Source organism: Lottia gigantea (assembly GCF_000327385.1).
Source record: "Lottia gigantea unplaced genomic scaffold LOTGIsca_59, whole genome shotgun sequence".
Lineage (NCBI taxonomy): Eukaryota > Metazoa > Mollusca > Gastropoda > Lottiidae > Lottia > Lottia gigantea.
In genome coordinates, this window is record NW_008710013.1 from 476,085 (window position 1) to 499,250 (window position 23,166).

The window sequence follows — 23,166 nt, forward strand, 5'->3', positions numbered from 1 at the left end:
ATGGGATAGATCTACCTTAAAATTGTTTTATTGTCACCTTTTGTGGGCACCAGAGTAAAAGTAGTGGGTTGTTTATTTGATTTTCTAATCCTGTCTGTAGGTTGACAGTCTCAATAGATTAACACCTATTGTCAAACATAATCAAATATTTTCTACTGGTGGTAACAAGATGATGCAAGTATGTGCTAATCTTAAATCGTGTGGTAATGTCTACAGTTAACCAAGCTTATGTAAATTACACGACAAACATGGTGAAGGAATGAAAAGAACAAGAAAAGAACTTGTCATTGTAAAGAATTTTAAGATAGTTTGTATTGTCACTTGACAGTAGCAATTAATCTTTTAAATTGTTCAAGATCACAGTTGATAAGAGGGCGATTTTTTCCCAGAATAAAATTTCAGTAGAACAAATTGATCTTGACCTAGGTACCTGAAAATAAAATGAAATAGGGTTTATGTGCATCCTACATTCTTGCACTTACTTGGGTTGAAGAAGGTGCCCAGCCTGTAGCACACGCGGCCTCAGTTCAATTCGAAAAATTAGTCGCTTTGTCCATGTCAATCCTAAACTGAAAGATCTGCCTCTATTCCAGCTCACTTCCGATTGTGCAGGGTTTTTAAACCTATTTTTATTTAATTTGGATCCCAGATATATTCGGAAAGATCGATATTTTTTGTAATTCAGTCATCATTTATGTTAAGTCTACGGTCAACGAAACTTATCTCCCTTCGGTCATTCAAAACTGCCAAAGATTCAAGGATAGGCCAAGTAAAAAAAATAGAAAAGAAAATTCCATTATTTTTATGCGAACAGGAAAAGAAGCCTCAAAAGTAGTACTGTTAGCCTTAGAATTTCTTGGCGTTGATAAAAATATAAACTTGAGCACACATGTCATTCAAATTTGTTTTTACAGATAATGATTTTCAGTCTTAAGGCGGTTTTCCAGGGGACGATTTTTTTCGTGCGAATTTTGATTTCCATTGTTATCGAAGATCGACGTAATCGCTATTCTAACGCCCTTGTCCATCAGCGACAAAACAGCGGCTATTAAGCCCTGCTATTAAGCTATTGTTTATATTAACTACGGTAGTTCTAATTATTTTCAAGATTTTGTTTTATTTCCTCTGGATCCAAAGAAATTCGTGGGCCTAGAGTTTGCTTGGCGACTGATAATCGGCCATGCCGTTTTCTGCCATCTTTGACGTCATGCCCATAAGAACCTATTCCTACTTTTTTTGCGATCGTCGTGACGATTTTTTTTCGCTGCAAATTCTAGTACTTCTTATCAATACGCATGTACGAAAAAATCGCTTCGTCCGAAAAAAATCGCCCCGTGGAAAACAGCCTTAAATTGGCTTTTTTCTCTTCAATTTAAACTTACAGAAAAATATATTTTTACCATAGGTTCAATCTGTGCCAAGCATTAAACCCACTGAACCTCTTTCAATTTATTATTGTATATATCAAAACAACTACTTGTATTGGAGTTATTTTTGCATGGTGAATAATTTAGAAATATAAGATCTGCTCATTTAGGATGACTATTTAACGTTGTCCGTAGGAAAAGAATTATAACAGTTATCTATCCTTGTTGACTAACTTTATTGAGAAAACATATTCCTCATCAATGTTACATGCTAATGTTGCATTTTCAAGTCATGTGGACCTTTATCAAAATTTGAATACTGTATGTTTGTGGGCTACACTTAAAAATAAAGTGTTTAAATCCTCTAAAAGCTATAAGTATAAATATATAATCGTAGTAATTTTTTAAGATTGCTCAAAGCAAGTACGTCAATGTTTTGTTTTTATTGCCGACAACAAAAATCTGAGATAAGTCTTCACTTCAGTACACGTCAGTAAGATAGTAATAAGGTAACATTTAATTGATATCGATGTCAAAATGAAGATATCAAACTATTGGATTGTGGCATTAACCTGTGTTTTAGATTTTATATTGTGCACTAAAGATTTACCAGATAATTTATCTAAAGGTTCGTTTACGTTTATTTTTTTTTCTTTTGTCACAGTGGAAAGAAGTGTCGATCCCATAGCATACCACTGAAATGTAACTTAAGGTTAATAAAAATTATGTAGGACTATTGGAATGGTATCTTTAGCCTATTTTGATATTTTCCAAATTTCATTTTAAAGCGCTGTTACCTTACACAGTAGGCCTACCATTTTTTCCAAAAAAGTAAGAGCCTTAAAACTTATCCCTTTTGATCAAAAATATCAGAAAATTAGATTGTCATAAAATATAAGATTGTAGAGAAAAGTTCAGTTATTCAGAGCCTAAGAAATAGCTAGATTCTCTTGTTTTTATCACCTTATAAGTAGCCAAATTGACCTGACAACACTCTTAAACATATATCCCTATTGTCAATACACTTAAACTTGAAATTAGGCTATTAAAGATGACCTAGTAAGATAAATAAATTTTTATTCAATTAAAAACCAAACTACCCTTTGAAGAGCTTATAGTCAGCTTATATTAGTAGCTTATGCTGGATATCATGGAACAAAAATCAAAGAATCTAGTCTTAAATCCATAAAAGAATTCTTATAGGACATCTGTATGTTGATTTTCTATCTGAAATATGTTGTGTCACCTTTCATATGAAGAAGAGCGAAAATATGCCTACATCAAATGTTTTCAATTATAAAAGATAGACCTAACACTCCTAACAGTATAAATAAAACAAATTAAAAATGGTTGTAGATCAGCTATATCTTATGCTCTGTATGTTTTCTATATTATGTTACTTTATTTCTTACAATTCAGAATTATATTGTGCTGGATGTGAGTTTACAGTTAAAGGTAAATATTTTATTACTTTCTCTTCAATATAACAGTGGTTTGGATAAATGCATAAACTACCAATCATGTCAAACTTGATCTTAATATTTATATCAGAACTAAATGTGTTAAAAAACCCAATTTGGCTATCCATATCACCTTTAAGTTTGGAAAATATGTTTCTGTAGTAGGAATTGATCAGATATCCGAAATAAATTTTGAAAAGTGCCACAATTGGCTAAAAATTTGTTTAATTACTGACTTGATATTTCAGCTCTAGATAAGTTATTAAAAGGATCATCTAATGAAGCCTATGATATCCGAGTGTTAGAAACTTTAACTACTATTTGTGATAAAGAAACCTTTATTGAATCAGATTATTCCCCGGTTTCTATGCAACTGGCCTGTAATACTTTATTAGGTAAGACCATCGTGCTTTAATTTATACCAAATTATTGTAGCATGTGATCTATGACAATAAGATGATTTTTTGTGGTACAATATCTAGTTTTACAACTTAAAAAGGTTGCATTTTTAACTTGTACTTGGGCCTTATTTATAGTTCGTTTGTATAGATAAAAGTTTTCAACAACACCATCCACAAATCATTACAAAGATGACTCAACTCATATGCATATTTTGTAGAAAAGAATGAAGCCATTCTGGAACCTTATTTAGTAAGTCATTACAGTAGAATAGAGAGAAATAGTTATAGTGAATTATTACAACAGATATGTCATAGTATATCAGCTGCTTGTACCAATGTCAGTAGAAAAAAGATGGAAAAATTAAAGGTGAGCTCAAGCTTTATAAACCTTATTTGCATCTTTTTAATCATATTACTTTAATTGTCTTTAGGTATAGAATTTAACATACTTGTTTATCTCATCTAAAAGATACATAACATACATACATATAAATACCATAACATACAAACAATTTTCACTGTTAAAACCATGCTCAATACATAAATTGCAGAGTGATATAGAAATATTAAAACGGACCTTAGTTGTTACTCAGAGTTTCACGCTATGCGATTTTCAAACAACTAATCTATTTCAGCCTGTGTCCCTACTGAAGTTGGACATGTAGAACTTGTTCTCATGTCCTACTGAAGTTGGACAAGTAGAACTTATTCTCATGTCTTCACTTCAAGATGAGTTCGGAACATTTATGTAGGATTTAGCTCTGAATGGACCATAATATTTAATAATTATTATTTTTAAATTTAAGTTGCCAAATTTGTTTTGAAATCTCAGTACTGTTTTAATATTTTTGATGTTGAAACAACTGCATATGATTGTAAAATCTTTGTTTAACAAGTCCCAGATATGTTTTATGTTCATTTGAGTCAGTGTTTGTGACTTCATCCTTGTATATAATATTATTAGTTTGTCATTCACCATTTAGTGGACATACTCATATTGTAAACAACCAATTACTGACTGACCAGAACTGTGTATTGTACTACATGCAGTTAAAAAAAACAATTTTTGTTAAATTAAGTACACCCCATGTCCTGTCAGCACCTTTCATTATAGCTTATATTATACAATAATCAGTTTCTACAAACTGTGTACGGCCTGGTTTTCATCTAAACAAATCCATTTTTTCTATTTATAGATTTTCCATGTTTCTGAAGATGGTAATATTAATATTAATGAAGATGAATGGAAAACCCCTAAACCAATGAAAGAAAGTCGAAATGAGTTATAAAATCTGTAACATTATATGTATATTATGTTTAACAAATTGGGAGTGTGATATATAATGTTATCACAAGTATTTACCATTAATTTCAGTGAAATTTTGATATAAGGCTGGTTAAACGTGATATATAATAGATAGATACCAAGTATCAGAATATTAGAATAGTAGTCAAAACCTCAGGCATTTAACTTTATTCCTATAGCAATAATTATACAGGTATGAGTATTTTTCACTTCTGTATCAAGAATCTAATTTCATGTAAGAACATATCTTGGGATGTCTTACACAAAAAATCTCTGTGCAGGATTGATGAAGGTGCAAAATACTGTCAAGGAGAATCTCATTGTGTGATATACAATATATTTTGTTTTGAAACAATTGTTATTTTGTGGGTGATATAAGGTATTTATTTTACTATTATTAACAGTGGTTGAGTGGAATATATTTCCTTTTTTTATTTGTTATTTTACTGTGTAACATTTTATATAAACTCATATGCAAATATTGTATCTTATAACAATAATCCTTACAATTATGCATGGCAGATTTAGTGTCTTTGTAAGCTACGACATGCTTCCCACACAAAACTCTCTGGTCAAGAGATACATATTTTACTTTAACCACAAATGCAATATCTAATAGTGCTTGCATGCAAAGATTAAATGATCTCAAAGAAATTGTGCAAATATAATCTCTACTTATTGATGGTTATATAATGACAAAACAATGCATTATTGCTTTTGGGAAAATGGGAGTCCATTTGAAACACAAAGTTAAAGGCTTGTTAACAAATAATTTAATTCAGTTTACAATAAAAGGACGGATTATTGACTATAAAATAACTAACATTTAAATCAATTGTAACAATAGACTCTTGATAATTCTGGCTTGGAATGCCACAGTATTTCTTCCAGGATGCATTGGTTCTTCTTCTAATGGCTGCTCAATTACAGCTTTTACCGATCTTCCATACACTGAAATTAGTTGTAACTAATAAGAATGTTCTTCATGATATAACTAATGACTCTTAGCTCATAAATGCAGTCTTTTAATATTGAAAGTTGAAAATCAAGAAACACCATTTCATGGCTCATTAAACATTTCAAAGTGAAATTCAAGGACTGTACCCATAGAATATTGATATTAAATTACTTTTACATTTCACACTGTAATATCAGAAATACAAGTCTGAATGTAGTCAAAGCAATACTTTCCAAAATTCTTCAAAGAACTAACTTTAGCCAGAACCAAGATTTGATAATACTTGTTGTTTAAGGAAATATAATGTCATCATTGTCTTTGGACACATAATAATGGGAAGAAGCCATTGGTAAATAACTTCACAATAGTAGAAAACACTTACATTCGCAGCATTCTAAAAAAGCAATACATTCCTGTATGACAGAATCTCTGATCATTATCATGTGTTTAGACATGTTCTCTATCAAGGATAAGAAACATCTTTTAGCATAAAACCAGGTATCTGTTCCTAGCTTCTTGTTATATGGTTCTAAACTCTTTATTACCCTTGATATTCCAAACTCATAATTCCCTTTAGCACAGTAAAGTGTTCTAGAAAAGACAATAAGATAAATCAAAGCATAAAAAAATTAGCAAGATGTGAAGAAAAAGGATGGTGCAGAGTACAAGTCTCTCTCCATCAAATTTCTCAACTAGTTACATATAAGTTTGTAGGAACTAACATAAAAACCTGTTAAGATTAGACAATAAAACAAGTTGTAGATTTATAAAATATAAAAGTATAGAAATAAATAAAGAAGTTCATATGAGATTGAGAAATTTTTTTTTTTTTTTTGTATAAACAATATTTATTTACATAATAGGATTAGGGAACAGGCTTTCGTATATAGTACCCTCTCGAGAAATTTCACCACCACTGTGTTTACCTGTCTACAATAAAAGTAGCTACAATCTAAAAGACACGGTATAAAAAAGTCTGTATCCAAACTTACCCAATAACAAGATTAACAATACATAAATGATAGGCCTTTTTATCAGGATCCTCATAGGCTGATTGTTCTTCTTCTTTCTCTATCTTTCTCATTAATTCTTCGCCCTAACAAAATAACAAAAATAACAATTTAGATTTCAAATTTTGACCAACCTATTCTAATAGTCTGAGAGATATGCTGGACATTTTCAAACATTATTACTCTTTTATATTATTTTAAGCATTAAACAATAATACTATAGATAAATAACAATGAATAGCATACCTCTTCATTCTGACTGGTCATAATGTATGATACACACAGATTGGCTAAAACTATAGCACTGACATTCAATAACTGGAAATAAAACAACATCTATTGACCACAAATCTACTTTCATACCATGTATTAGCATAGGGCGGTAACATAGTGTGTTAACTATTCTAAACACCTTATATCATTTTTCACTATGAAATTCTTGATCATTTGACATTTATGACAGAGTACTTCGTAATACAAAATTTTCATTAGGTGCTTCTAATGTTTTACCAAACTGTTATTTTGGATTTTGAGTTTATTATGGAACTTCAATCATTAGTACTTGCTTCATTTAAATATTTACTATGAAAATTTTGTTTTCACTCTTAAATGATTACACCCACAATTTACTGTAACTATTCCACTCCAAGTTATTTATCACAATATTAAGTAGAAGTCACAATGGGCTGTATTTTCAGACTACAATAATAACAGAAACTCACATTATCATAATTTTTCTTCACAATTGGTTCATAAAACCCTGTGGCTTCTTTATATTTATTTTCTTGCATGAATAAGACATGAGCAACATTGAGTTTCCATGCATCATGTTCATTACAGAACTCTACTGATTTACGGAATATCTTTTCTACTTGTAGATAATTATCCATATCCCAATAGATCTTGGCTTGCTGCATCAGTACTGGTATATATCTGAGAAAAGAACATAAATTTATAAACTTAAAAAGGGTTTCAAGTCTTATTCTAGACAATGTTTTATGCCATAAATTTTACCTCAACAAAAGTACCAAAAAAAAATATAAGTTAAATCTAAGAAAAATGTTAATGGTAAGTTATATAGGTATACCTTAGATACTTCAAGATACAAACCTGAATCCTCTACAACACCTACCACAGTCATAATTTCTATAGAACTCAAGTTGCGCTAAATAGCGTAATTCAAACTATAGTGATGAAATGAGGATAATTACCTTTCAAGAGCCTCATCATAATCATTAAGGGCTTTTTTGACTGCTTCATCATCATGATTCTGTCGAGATTCTTGAACCTACAAATAGCCAAGAGCTTATCATATACCTTCTTTGTTGTTTATTATTCCTTAACATGCTTTTCAGAGATATTGCCCATAGTTTCATTGAAAGATAGCTTGCCAGGCAAGGTAACATATGCCCACTGGCAGCTTTTAGAAGTGATAAAACAGTATTTAGTGACTAAAGTATGATTTGTCTCATGTCAAAGAAATTTTAATAGTTTGAATTCAATGATACTGCCAGTTATTTATGATGAGAAATTCCACCAAGTTTTTGAATATAGCTAATAGAGTGTAACGTGAAAAATTATCCGATCATCACGAAAATCGATAGGGATCATCTTCATAATGACATTGACACACAAAATGAAAATCAAAGAATCTGTAAAGAATTGTAGCCTTTAGAGTGAGCACGAACCAAATGTGAAAGGACCGATGGACGGACGGACGGACGGACAGGGTGATTACAATATACGTCCATCTTATGTGTGGGCGACTGGGCATATAAAAAGCTTTGCTTATATTTTCCTGTTGTAATTTTATGAATAAGCTGATTTTTATTACTGTTTAAAATCTTGGGGTTTGTCATATATATAGCTGAGGTCCTTTCTATGAAAGACTGTCATATTAACATGGTCATGCTAAAGGGAGTTATCTCACCTGTTTAGTAATTTTTCTCAAAGTTTCAGTTTGTTTTGATGCCATTTCATCCAGTCTTCTATATGCTTCTTCCGGGGAAGTCTGCCTGGTTATCACAGCTTCCAAAAAATCATACAGGTACTAAAAATATGGAGCACATAAAATAATAGACATTTAATTTCATAACAATCATCATGAGGATCATAGCCTAGTTATTTAAAAACCTGATTGTCTTTATCTCATGGATTGTTCTTGTACTTCATATAAAAGAGTTTTAAAAATTTAATTTTCTTTATGTTGATGTAAGCAGCCCAATTTCAGCTATTTGTATCTCTTTTCAAACTGTTTCACATTCAAAGTTGTTAATAACATTATTAAGTACAGTTAAATTGTGATTTCATAAAATGGGAAATAATCAAAAGAGAAAATAAATACATATGGCTGAAACTAAGCTCTGGTGAGCAAATATTTGGTATACATAATCCCTTTCAGATAAAATCGAGTATCAAAATATATTATACTTACCGGTGATAAAAATTTATAAGTCATGTGAGCATTTTCAGCCAAAACATCAGCAGCAAGATCATAATACTGAAATGAACATAAAAATTGACGATTCAATTTAAAAAATGTTTTTATGAAATGCAAATTTACATTCTGTACCTCTGGAAAAATGTACAAGTTACACTTCAATCTAATAAGCATTCTTAATAAGAAAATAGACAGAAGTATTCCTATTATGATCAAAATTCTAACCATGCAATAACATATATAATTTAAAGTCACTCACCTCATATTTAATATATAAGATTAACAGATTTCCAAATGTTTCCAGTGGGAAAGGGTTCTGTTGCAGAAGAAATTGGAGTTTTTGGAAACCTTCAGTTGGTTTAGCTTCCATGTTCATCAAAGCTTGATTATGTAAAGTTACAGCATCTAATTCTTCTTCCCCTCTAGGAGGCATGTCAGTCAATGCTTCACAGGCTGATTCATCTGACATAAAATTATACCAGCATTATTAATTCATATAAAAAGAAAGAAAACAGAGAAACCACTATATTTTACAAGGATAACATCCCACATTCACAAAGGATTCTTTCTACCAGCTGGTCATTGGCCACACCTTATGGCATTATATGTGAAGAATGAAGATGACTTATTCAAGGTCTTTGGACTTTCACACTGGCCAAGATTAGAACTCACAACCACAATTAGTTTGATGATCTTACATCTCACCCCTGGTTTACAAACTCATACACAGTGATTTAGAGAAATATATACTTACAGTTTTTAAGCTGATACTCAATTGCTGCCTTGAGATTAAAAGCTTCTATTAAAGCTGTTTCATGTAGAGTTAAAGTATTTCCTACACTTCTGACATCAATACCTTCAGTTGTCATTCCCACACTCAATTCTACATGCACAAAGTTAAAATAGTTCTCATCTCATTTTAACAAAATTGATGCCGAATAACATGTTTATTGGTCTAAAGTCTAGTGCCACTAAGCAATTAGGCTTGTCATCCCAAAAATATAGCTTACAATCCACATGGCTTATCACATGGCTTGATCATTTTTTGCCACAACAAATTTGGAAGGTTTGACCTTTGCTCCAATTATGACTGAAAATAGTCTTACTGACCTGGATGATCTCTTATGCCTTTCTCTATAATATCGGCTATATGTTTTAAAGCTGGGGCATACTGTTTTAACATGTAATGACATAGTGCTATATTATATGATAAATGTGGTTGATATCCTAATATCTGTATAGCTGTAATAAACTTCTGACAGGCCTCATCATAACGCCCATCCTGAAATTTTATAATATAGACTTAATACATACAACAGTCATTTGAATTGATTGAAATTAGAATATATTGTCAAATATATCCACAGAGTTAACAGCTTAAATGAAATAAGTTCAAAAATGAACAGTTGAGGAAATAACAAGTTCCTATTTGTAATCAAAGGGGTTTTGATGTATCTTGGTATATTACCCAATAGATGCTTACAACAACAAGAAAACACGATGCAATGAATGAATTCCATACATTAACATACCTTAAATAAGAGACAGGCAAAGTTGATTTCTGTATCAGGATCATCAGGTGGACACTGTTCTACCAAGCTCTACAATTTTACATCAATCAAAATAATAATATTGAAATGGACATAAAATGTAATAAAATAAATTAAGTTCTTATTTAGCAAACCAAGTTGTAAATTTAGCAAGCCCATAACATTTCTAAATAATAGTAAATAATATAAATACTAGAGCCACACGTGGCACAGAGTGGGACTTTGCAAATGTAGCAATTTGCTAAAGACCTTGAAAAAATCAACCTTCAACGATAATTAGGTCAAGTGCAAGAACAGTCTAAAGTTGAGAAATTTTTATTATTTAACAGATTCTAATACCGTAGACGCCAGACCTCACAAATGAAAGTATCAGCAGATAGACAAGGCCAATGACCTTTGATATAAGTCATCAAAGTTTCAAATTGCACACGGCTATAAAATACAGGAAATATAAAACTCCAAATAGATAGCCAATGCCAATGACGTTTGATCCTACAAAGGTCAAGGTCAACAAAGGTCAAGGTCAAAAATTGAAAATTTTGAATTTCCAAAACCTGTTCCCTTTTTTGAAATAAGAAGCGGAAATAACCGAACTTCTCAGACAAAGTGGCTCAAAATATGAGGTAATTGTATGCAAAGTTCCATTTTGAACAAATGTACATTTTGCGAGTTATGTTCCTTGCCAAAAATGTCAATAATGAGTAATTTAACCCGGATGTGCCACGCCCACCTCAATTTCCTTTGCAAATGTTAATTGATATTCAAAATATGATGTTGTGTTTTCAAATTTCAAGCTTCTACATCATACAGGTCAAAAATTATAGGTCAACAAAATTCAAAAAAGGACAAAATCGGAAATTGAAAATATGGAAATTCTAAAACCCGTTCCTTTTTTGGAACTATAAAGCTGAAACAACTGAGTTGTTAACACAAACTGGCCAAAAGGATGAGGTAATTGTGTGCAAAGATCCTTTTTGAACAAACGCATCCTATGCAAGTTACGCCCATGTCTCTAAATGTAAACAATTAGTAATTCAACCCGGATGTGCCACGCCCACAAAACTTTTTTTTTGTCATAGGTGAATTCATATTCAAAGTGTCTAGTGGTTTTCCAAATATCAAGGTTCTGCATCAAATAGATCATAAGATATACATACATCAAGCTCAAAGAGACACAAATATTGTAAAAATACCCTCAAATTTGAAAAAATCACGAATTTCAATTTTGCTTTAAAAGACGATTGTTATATATCAATGTAAAGTGCATGAGAAGCACATTAAGAAACCGAAAAAATTAACCCTCTAGGTTAATTAGGTCACGTGCTACAGCAGTCCAAAGTTGTGAATTTGGCTTTTTACGGACAGCTATAAAACCGGAAGTTCATGTCTGAGGTCAAATGTCAAAGTATCAACTGATAGCCAAGGTCAATGACCTTTGACCCTATAAAGGTCAAGGTCATCAAAGGCCAAGGTCACGTGGTGTGAGCATTTAAAGTTTAAAAAAATTTCAACCGGAAGTTGCAAAAAAGCAAAAGCGAAATTCAAAATTCGGCTCCCAATGTTTTTTGTTTTTACTGCAATCGATTGCAGAATACATTCACATCAAATTTGAGCATATCAATATTTACCCTAGGCCCCATTTTGAGTTTTTTTCAAAAGTGTGTTTTTTCAATATGGCTGCCAAAGCATCACTTCCGGTCTGGATTTTTTTTTCTTCGTTTTTTTATAATAGCACTTACTTACGATCAGCATAAATTTCATTGACCTATTTCAATTACACCGGAAGTTATTCGACGGGAAGTGGATTGTACTTTTAATTGATTCCCCATTTAAAACCGGAAGTAAAGTTAAATATTTGACAAGTACATATTATTTACTTTAGTGATGCCCCTTTGCATATTAAATTTCAGATCAATCGATGCAAAAACAAAAAAGTTGCAAAAAAATTGAAAAATTTGATCGAAAAAAGTGTGCTTATTTTGCAAGTGCTATCAGGTCAGAAATTACAGGTAGATTGTAAAAATGAAAATCGATGCAAATATGCGCCTTCTAGAGCCGATTTTCGACTTTTTGCACATGTTGGACTGTGGCACTTCCGGTATTGCAAAAATGTTCCAAAATATATTTATGCAACACATCCCCAGTACAGAAAGTTGAGGAAAGTTGCTGCAGCTACTGCAGACTAGGCTCAGGAAGGTGTGTAAAAAAAAAGCAAAAAAAAAAAAAAAAAAAAGAAGGGACATTTGCAGAAGCAAAGTCCCACAGTAAATATATGAACAGAGAATATGTTTTATTATTGTAGGTATTTAAATATTATACTGATGAATATAACCAACCTTGGCAGCTGGTAAATCTTCTTCACCATATTTTATAGCTGATTGTAGTTTAGTTATCTATAATTACATATAAACGTATCTTAGTTTAACAGTTTTAATAAATGAAATGAGTTCTGTTCTACTTTTAAACAGTTTTTCTGGTTGTAAAGAAAGACAAAATGTAAATTTACAGCAGAGATCAAGTGTAGAGTTTCTTTGACAGTACAAATGATTAATATTAATCTGTTTTGTTGTTATATTTACCAGAGACTTTACATGTCCATTCTCAAAAGCTTTTCATTCTGCTTTTCCACAACTCAAATTTAAACAAGAACATCTCAAACTTATAATAAAATATATCCCCTCAAACTGTTCAAACAACATGCAACAAAACAGATTGAAATCAGCCTAATATTATTTTGTTTATCCAGAATAAAAATCCAGTTTCTGGTTCCCCTTCAGGACAACAAAAAAACAGACCAAGGCTCAGAATTTTATCACTTCAAGAGCTTATTGCAGTTAGATATGCAAATAGGGCTCTATGAGTAGGTCAAGCATATATTTCAATTTCAGTTATCAAATAACTTCTGAAACTGTGAGATTTCAATTAAACTTTGAAAAAGGAACCAATTAAAGGAACTTAAATACAAAACAAATAAAAGTGAAATATTTAATAAAACAAATATTGCCTTCAATTTTGTTAAAGGATTGTAGTACATTCTTGTCAATGGTATATCTTCCTAAAAATTAATCAACATACATTGTAAACAAACACTTTAAAAGCATTATGTTCTTTTCTTTTATTTTCTGTCAAACTTGAGTCAATTCTAAAGATTTTTATTTCTCATAATTTCAGATCACGTTTAAGCTGAAAAAGAATTGTAAAGAGGTGTCCTAAACTTTTTACTTTTACCTTTTATAGGTGACACTTACTGGAACCTTTTTATTTACTTACAAAAAACTAATAGTAGCTATCTCATTAGATATCATTAGCAGCATTTGTTATTGTGACCTCATATTATGAGGCTCATAAAAAGCTTAGTTTTAGTATCGCAAAAACAACAGATTGAATGTAATAGAAATGGTGTCCCTGATACATATAAAAAGTTTAAAATCCCTTTAAACACCTATAATAGACAGCACTAATCATAAAGACTTACCATTCCTTGATATTCAGGATTATCTATCTGACAGGCTACCTTCATAGCCTCTTGATAAAGATTAGTTTTATACAAAGATTGAGCAAAATACAACTGATAGTCTTCATTGTCAGGGAACAACACAGTCAACTGTTCATAACAATCTGATGCATTCACAAAATCTTGACTTTGAAAATAACAATATCCCAATAAGGATAAAGCTGGTCTAGACTGAAACGAAACATTGATAAGTCATAATCGCACAAACTGATACAATTTTGTTGTGTCCTACAACTATTTCAGTGTTTCAGAAATAAAACAGGAAGGGTACCAGCAATCCGACATTTATAAATATACATGTATATATATATTCTCCCCCCTTTTTACTAACTTTATTGGTATTTATTTTTTTAGTGTAATAAAAGCACAAGTGTAGATCAATAAAGCTTTAAGAGAATATTTGATCACTAAATTCAACTGGATCAATCATATACAGCAATGTTACCTTCGGATGGCTTTGTAACTGATGACTTAAAATCTGAATAGCTTCATGATATCTTTGATCTTTAATCTGGAATAAAAGACACAATCATGATACTTGACCAAAACATCTGCCTCTGATAGCAATTTAAACAGTTGTATAAATCCCAGTCTTTGTTCAAAACATCATCATACATTTGTAAGACCGTGTTTGCGGACAAATTTTTTATCATGAAGACGACTTTCCCAACAATGTTGAACATGGTAAAACATGTTCAAATTCTAGCTGCATGTTTCATCTTCAACAACTGTTGGCAATATTTAAATTCGTTTTTAACAAATTAGCAGTCGAATACACATCAATTGACTGACTCCCCATGTGACTTTGCTTTCAAAATAGCAGCCGACACGGATCAAGTATGAACAGTGATTACAATACATCTCATAAATGTAACTTTGTAAGTAATAATATCACCCAGACCATAGCTTCATCAAGGCGACTATGTCATGCCAAATTCGATGAAAAAAAAATATAAATAACATAACAGGATCCTTATATAATCCGATAAATCCAAAAAACTTAGTAATTATCCATAAATGTGCAAAAAATATTGAAAAACGCTTAATAAAATATCAATATTAAAATAATACTACACCTTAGAATGAACATAAAATTTAAGTTCTCGAAATGGTCAAGATGAGTATACAGTCAAGTAACCTAATTCCATGGAAACCTATTTTTCGTGGATTTCCAGAAATGTTTAATAATTTACATGAGCGACCTTGAGCGACCTCCGCATTAGCTTGTTTTGATAAACATGGGTTATCTCTACAATATCAGCTAGTAATATGAATCCAGTAGTTTCAAGCAAGGTAAATGTATTAATGTATACTTTGACAAATACAAAATGGCAGATTTCAGTTATTACCAAACGTCACCAGTTTTTATCGGCTGAATTTCCTTATAATCCCAGGCGGTAATCGGAATTCCAAGTGTTGTCTGCTAGAATGTAGTCCAACGAATGAAGTCACGTGATCAACTAGCGGATTCCGTGTCAGCAGAAAATTTCTATGGAACACAAAGTGGACCATATTCTTATGTTGTTTCAGTGACTTTTAGCAATAAATCACGCTACGTATCTTATTTTGTCAGTCACTATTTTTTTTTAATATCGTGGTTCTTTGAAGGAATTGTCACTTATTTGATATTAAAGATAAATACTAAGAGAAGTTAATTATACCACCCGGTATCCATACAACGTGTTTTTCTAGACTTATTTATAGATCAAACATTGTACACGAAAATAGGTGACGCATTCTGCCGCCATTGCCGAGTTGGTTGCTCATGAAATATGGGTCAAAGTGAAGGATTCATAAGGAAAATCGAAATAAACCAATTTTAATTATTTTGTAGAATATCCGAGGAAACATCTAAGACTTAAAAAAAAATTTTTTTTGTTAACTTTGACGAAATTCGGTGTTGAATCCTTTTATCCATGAAAATAGGTTACACCACTGTATATCCATCAGTGAACTTACCTGGTGTCATAATAAAGTCACAACAGAATCCCTGTAAAATTGATATTCAGTGTTTTTCAATAGTTAATAGCATATTTATTTAGTTACTTAGTTTTATGAATTTTCCAATTTTACAGGGATTCTGTTGTAACTTTATGACACCAGGTAAGCTAACTGATCCTCATATTGACAATTTCGAGAACGGAGAACTTAAATTTTACGTTCATTCTTCTAAGATAAGACGTAGGCCTAGTATCACTTTAAATATAGTAAAAAAAAAGTTCAAACCTACCAAACCATAAACTGTTGACGTATATTCTCCCTCTTTTGGTTGTAAGTGAGCCATATCCAACCTAAAATTAGACTGCAAATGTATCTTAAGGTGAAATTTGTTTCTCTGGTTAAATATTTAGACTTGACACAGGTTGTTTACTGGTTGTTGTTGACATTTGCAATGGAATTCACCATATACGCATGTCCAAGAAGAGCTAAAGAGGGGACGATACTCTACTAAAACATTCAGACAGCAGCAAACTTTTACAATTCGCTGCAGACCCGTCAATAGAGTTACGGTTCTTATCTTATTGAAAATTCGTCACAATGCGTTTAAACGGTACCGTTTCGATCAATTACTTTCGTGTAAACGTTTACAGAAAGTGCTAAACGTTGCAGCCTTATGTACCAATCGTTCAAACTTCCTACATACCCCTAAAAAATAGCAAAATTTGGAGGTCAACCAACACTCTTCAACAAATTTCTTAGACAGTTTGAAACCCAAAATAGTTCAGTATAAAACCTCAGACGATGAAAAATTGACATATTTGGAACAATATACGTATGGTCAACCAAACAGCAGACTACAGTCATTTAGATGCAAAAATTGGATACCCTGCAGCATTAAAGGATCTGAAAAAAGATATGGTGACGGTGGGTTCGTTTTGCTGCATTGCCCAACTTGCCGCATCGTGCCCAACTGCACAAAAACGACTTGTAAAACGAAACTAAAGGTTTCTGATAAAATCCGGAATGGCCATTTGGTGTCCGGCATCGATCTTTATACGCCCACATCTCTCTATGTGGACGTATATTGTCGGCACCCCCGTCCGTCCGTCCATCAACATTTGCTTGTAAACGCTCTAAAAACTACATTTTTTGATGGAATCAAATGAAACTCGGTTTGTGTATACATATTCATAAAACGAAGATCATTTTCGAATTTGAGCTATTTTCGACCGTCAGAAGCAGAGTTATTGCCCTTGCCCCAAAATCTTGAATATCTACCATCCGCATGCCGTGGTGGGCGCATATGGCTGTGGTCCACTATCTAATTTTTCTTTTTTCTACAAAATCGCAGGTTCGTCGATTTTTGGAGTTAGTAGTGTGGAGCCAATCAACCCCAGCTTCTACCAGGACATTCTGCCAGGATATTCTGGGACTTAGCTGGAACCAGTGGGGGTTAAGCCACTGCCGAATTATAGAGCACATCGAATACGAGAATTTTAAACTTCTCCTCGCTTGATAATTCTGATTTACTCTTCAGAAGATTTTCACTTTCAGACATTTCAGTTGCCATTTTTTCTAGCACGAGGGTGACATTATTGGCACACAGTAGAGGGACATAACTCTTGCAAGTTATTACCAAATTTATTTATTGCACTTGTCTTGTTTCGTTTTATGGATTTATGTATTTTGTATTACGGTTCTGATCGTTTGTACTTGGTATTTATATTCTTCCAGATTTTACCATAAAACTATAGTTTCGATTTCCCTAACAGGTCCAAATTATACATAATAACAGATTAAAATATTTCGTTTCATGTAAAAAATGGCCATTCCGGATTTTATCAGAAACCTTTAGTTTCGTTTTACATGTCGTTTTTGTGCTATTGGGCACGATATGGCAAGTTGGGCAATGCGGCAAAACGAACCCACCGCTGTGGTGACTCTGATTACATGCCCGATGCTTATATAAAGAAAGTTTTGAACACAGATCATATACAATACGGAGATCCTGTCAAACTGGACGAATTTGGAATAATTTTGGCTGAATGTTGTAATGCAATTTCAAGCATAGATACCTACAGAGCTTTAGAAAACGTACACAACATGCAGATTTTAGTCGGAAAACTACCTACCAACTTACAAGAAAGATGGCTAACGATGCTTCACAACAAGAAAAGGAAAGCAACCTTTGAATTAATTGTCACCTTTGTAAAGAAGAAGCAAAGAAAGCCAACGACCCCATCTTCGGAAGAGTCGCCATGTCACAATATGTCGCACCAAAATCTGGATCTAAAATTCAACCTGTATCGAAACCATCATGGAACAAGCCAAGATCAAATGGAACCTATGCTTCAAATCTAACAGATGAACAAGGCTTGAACAAAGAAACTTCTGCTTATTGCCAGAATGGACATTTTTTTTAGGGGTATGTAGGAAGTTTGAACGATTGGTACTAAAATGGTACATGATGAAAAGATCAACTTTCTCAAAGGAAAAGGCTTTTGTTATGGATGTCTTAAAAAAGGTCACAGGAAATCCAAATGTAGAAACAGATTGAATTGCGAGAAATGCTCCATGAACCATCCTTCTATTCTTCGTCCAGACGTTAAGCCTACGTCACTGAAGGAGAATATACCGGAAAACCCACCACACGAAACAAAGATGACAACTTCTGCAAGTACAATAGATAGTAGTCCCATGGGAGCCGGTGACCGACTCGAATGCACAATGGTTATCATTGCAGTTAAAGTTAAAACTAAAAATGGTCTTCATCTTAAAGACACCTATGACTTATTAGACCCAGGAAGTAATGTATCTTTTATAAGTTCCCATTTGCTATGGGATCTAGGAATACAAGGAACATCTACGTAAATCAAATTGGAGACGATGGGAAACATTGTTACCTTAGCATCTGAGATAGTTAAGGACTTAGAGATTTATAGTCATGACTTATCTGACAGAATTAAAATTCCTAAATTGTACTCCAAGGATAAAATGCCAGTTAATGAACGACACATACCCACTTATGTTGAACATTGGGATCACTTGAAGAATCTACCAATTCCTCATCCTGATTGTAAAATTGGCTTGCTAATTGGAAATAATATACCTGATGCCTTTACACCTAAAAGGGTTATTACTGGACCAAGAAATAGTCCGCATGCAGCACTGACTGCACTTTGTTACATTTTGTGGAATGTTATCATATACACCGACCAAGCAAGACGAATTCAACGTAAACTTCATCGATGTTGTCTCAGAAAACGAAAACTTGAATCAGCTGGACAGAATGGTCAGATTGTCGACGTCGTTTGACTTTCCAGAGAAACTCTCCGACGAGAAACAAGAACATTCTATACAGGATAAACGATTTATTGAAATGGTGGAAAGTTCGATCAAACTTAAGGATCAACACTGCGAAATTGACCTACCATTTAAAGACAAGGAAATCGTCTTACCAGACAACAGAGAAATGGTTCTGAAAAGACTAACCAGCCTTCGATCAAAGTTAAAACGAAACAAGGAATTCTATAATGGTTATCTGAAATTCATGACTACAATTCTTGATAAGGGCTATGCCGAACAAGTCCCTCCAGAAGAACTTGACCAATGCAATCCAAAGAAATGGTATATCCCTCATCACGGCGTCTACCAGAAGAATAAACTTAGAGCCGTGTTCGACTGCTCAGCCAAGCATCAAGGAGTCAGTCTCAACGAAGTCTTGATTGGTGGTCCACACTTAGCCAATGATTTAGTTGCTGTTTTACTTCGCTTCAGACTAGGGAAGATTGGAATAATGGGTGATATTGAAGCTAATATGTACCATCAAGTCAAAGTACCAGTCAAGGACAGAGATAGCCTAAGGTTTTTCTGGTGGAGAAATGGAAATCTTGAGAATCATCGAATCATCAGAATATAGGATGTCATCTCACTTATTTGGATCCCCTGCTATAGCCAACTTTGCATTACAACGAACTGCCTTAGATTTCGAAAACAGATTCAACAAAGAGGTAAGAGACACAATCTTACTTAATTTCTACGTGGATGACTGCCTGAAATCGGTTGACGAAAAAGCGTCTGCTATCGAACTGGTCAAGAAATTGAAGGAAGTTTGTAGGCTGGATTCAACATACATAAATGGATCAGCAACGATAATGAAGTCATGAATTCGATTCCCGCATCCGAAAGAGCCTTATCCATGCAACTGTCTTTTGGAGATGATGACTCCATAATGGAAAGGCCGTTAGGAGTAAATTGAGTAAACTCACTTTTAAGATAGACATTGAAGACAAACCGAAAACAAGAAGAGGTCTGTTGAGTGTAATCGCTTCCGTCTTCGATCCACTTGAACTTCTAATATTACACGAACAGACAAAATATTCTGGCAATATTGAAGATGGATCATCCAAGATATATAAGGGAAAACAGATGACGAAGCTAGATCCTTGCGTACTTGTACTTTCAACCTCCGGTGTACTCTCCTCTGAGTTTAGACATTGCATTTCTGGATCATCTTCTTCAACATCATCTTCTGGGAGATTATCCCTTTGTACAGACTGCTCCTTGTCGATGTCCTCGACCCTTTCTGTAGGTGGTACCTGTCCTACATCCTGAACCGCCGCCTGTACTCCTTGTACCGGTAATTGCCTCTCCATAATGATGTCTTCTTCATCGCTACTTGAACTTGTTTCTTGTAGACTGTCTCTTCTGTCCCTCACATGAATATCGCTTCCTTCTCCCACATGAATGTCGTTTGCTAAAGATTTTGAGTCTTAACATCTCTTTCCTGTGGACTGTTTTAGGTGGTCCTCCTTCAAGTGGTTCTACAACATATTCGTTGAAGTCTTTCTTCTCAATGACTCTATATAGTGTAGGATTCCATATATCTTGAATTTTATGTCTGCCGTGGATGTGATTTCTTAGGAAAACTCTTGATAAAATTTGAATTGGTTTATTTCTAGAATTGCTGTTGATCCTATATTATCGCTTCAGTGCTTCTCTCTCTGTTCTCTCACTGACTAGTCTGTTACAGTGTTTATACATACACTGGAGTAGTATATGAGCTTATACATAGGTCGCATGGGGATTCCCCATTCCATTTCATTTCATGGGGAAAATGCGACCTATGTATAAGCTCCCAAAAAAGACCTAAACTCCCTACATTTCATAAATTCTTACAGCAAAACATCCTACATTTAATAAAATTCTTACATTAAAAAAGACCTAAAACACCTTCAATCAATTTCCTACATTCCATCAAAAAAGCATATTAAAAATACCCTTATATAAAAATTATATCCTTGTTTCGCTTAACATCCGGTTTTTAATAGCCTCGTTTTAAATAATATTATTTTTAAGGGAGATAACTCTTGTTTTGGAGAAAAAAAACCAGACCACAATTTCTTCGTTAAATTAACTCATTTAAAAATAGGATGAGTTTAATTCTAAAACACGAACAACACAGATTCGAAGATTATTCGGGCGACGGTATCTTTTCTTCATTATTTTCTCTAGGTAAAACAATAATTCCAAAAGTAGCTAGCTTTATTTCAAAAAACAAATCACTCATTTCAACCGGAGCGAAAGCCATCGGCTCAATCGCGGAAGCGGGAAAGAGTATAAGCGACACAGTGAAACAATCTAACGAGTTGAAAGAATTAGAGCTAATAAGAGAACTTCGAAACAGGAGATTAGAAGAAAGGAAAGGAAAAGGTTTTAAAGTTATAGGATAAAAATGATTGTCGCTCACGCTCCAAAAACTTATATTCTTACATCAAAACATCCTACATTTCATAAAATTTTACAGCAAAACACCCTACATTTCATAAAATTCTTACATTAAAAAAGACCTAAAACACCTTGAATCAATTTCCTACATTCCATCAAAAAAATCATATTAAAAATACCCTTATATAAAATAATGTAGAAGGGAGATAACTATTGTTTTGGAAAAAACAATTTTTACTCAAATTTTAAACCCTAAAAATGACAAATAAAATACTAGATCCAATCTTTAAATTATACGATCCGATTCGTTATTCGTTTTAACAAGAAAAAAGAGGATTATATTATCATCTCACCGAATGTTGGTTCTACATCCCATTTGAATGATGGTTGTAGAATTACCCTCGAAATAAATTCATTATCGAATTGGTTGCTTCTTTCAGATGCTTATTTCAGATGCCATTTCAAAATTAAAGATGGAACTCAGAATCAAGTTCCTCAAACTAATACAACGTTAGAAAACAATTTATTTCCATCTTTATTTAGCGAGATGGTTTTGGAAGCTGGTTCAAATCCGATAGAAACAATCAAACACCCTGGGGAATTCGACACAATGTTGAAAACAGTTTTATATCCTAAAGATTTCGATTCAGTCTCAGGTTGGATACCCGATGTTGGTGATGGAAGTGTTTTAAAAGAACCAGTAAGATTTTGCACTTAATCATCCAATCTTCTGTTTTGATCTATCAGCTCACCAAGAAGATCTTTTCAAAACAGGAGTGAATATAAAATTCATATCGAAAAAACACAAGGAGATGTAACAGGTTATTGTTTATTATTGGAAGAAGCAAAACATTTAATTAAAATAGCAGATAGAAGAATGATAAGAATTGAGTAAAAAATACACCCTTAAAAATAAAACCAGAAACTTTAGTTATGAAAATAATAGAAGCTATTGAAACAGCTTCACCAGCTGTAATAACTTTCAACGGTAAAAAAATCAGCATAACTAAAAAACTTATTGATAAATACAAATATTGTAAAGTCAGAGACGATATAGATTTAGAAAGAATTGAGGCGAACGCAAAAGAAGGTGGATTTTTACCTTTCCTTCTACCTTTAATATTTGGTGGTATTGCAGCGGCGGGAGGAATATCTGCCGCAGTCAAAGCTGCCAACGCAAAGAAAGCAGCTGATGCTAAAGCCGCTGAAGAACGCAGACATAATTTAGCAATTGAAAAGGAGGCACGAGGTACAGGAGTGGGAGAAATGATAGGCACAATAAAAGAATTTGGAAAAAGATTTGGGGAAGAAACCAAGAAAACTGTTAAACAAGGATTAAATAAATTAGTAGATAGTATTGACACGGGAGAAGTCAAAGTCAAACATAAGGGTAATGGAATATTTTGTAAAAATATACACACTGGAGAAGGAATATTTCTTTCAAAGTATAAAGGAGAAGGAGTGATTTTTGGAACAAATTAAAAAAATAAAA

At 32.9% G+C, this 23,166-nt stretch overlaps 3 protein-coding genes across 3 annotated transcripts; 2 read left to right on the forward strand and 1 right to left on the reverse strand.

Annotated features, from left to right (window-relative positions):
* The first annotated feature begins 1,866 nt into the window (after positions 1-1,866).
* On the forward strand, positions 1,867-5,014 carry LOTGIDRAFT_235077 (hypothetical protein). Its single transcript, XM_009063617.1, has 5 exons — positions 1,867-1,995; positions 2,787-2,822; positions 3,076-3,222; positions 3,447-3,595; positions 4,425-5,014. Exons 1-5 carry the CDS (start codon positions 1,905-1,907, stop codon positions 4,515-4,517), a joined length of 516 nt encoding a protein of 171 aa, XP_009061865.1. The 5' UTR covers positions 1,867-1,904; the 3' UTR covers positions 4,518-5,014.
* Positions 5,015-5,360: 346 nt separating this feature from the next.
* LOTGIDRAFT_127854 (hypothetical protein) lies at positions 5,361-16,290 on the reverse strand (the record flags this gene model as incomplete). Its single annotated transcript, XM_009063618.1, has 16 exons — positions 5,361-5,485; positions 5,875-6,083; positions 6,485-6,588; positions 6,749-6,820; positions 7,225-7,435; positions 7,714-7,790; positions 8,433-8,552; positions 8,937-9,002; positions 9,202-9,404; positions 9,697-9,825; positions 10,053-10,224; positions 10,475-10,543; positions 12,829-12,885; positions 13,968-14,177; positions 14,452-14,517; positions 16,237-16,290. 16 exons carry the CDS (start codon positions 16,288-16,290, stop codon positions 5,361-5,363), a joined length of 1,944 nt encoding a protein of 647 aa, XP_009061866.1.
* Positions 16,291-22,221: 5,931 nt separating this feature from the next.
* Positions 22,222-23,156, forward strand: LOTGIDRAFT_166545 (hypothetical protein; the record flags this gene model as incomplete). The annotated part of the gene is made up of 2 exons (XM_009063619.1): positions 22,222-22,330; positions 22,597-23,156. The coding sequence occupies 2 exons, from the start codon at positions 22,222-22,224 to the stop codon at positions 23,154-23,156; spliced, it is 669 nt and encodes a 222-aa protein (XP_009061867.1).
* Between the last annotated feature and the right edge of the window lie 10 nt (positions 23,157-23,166).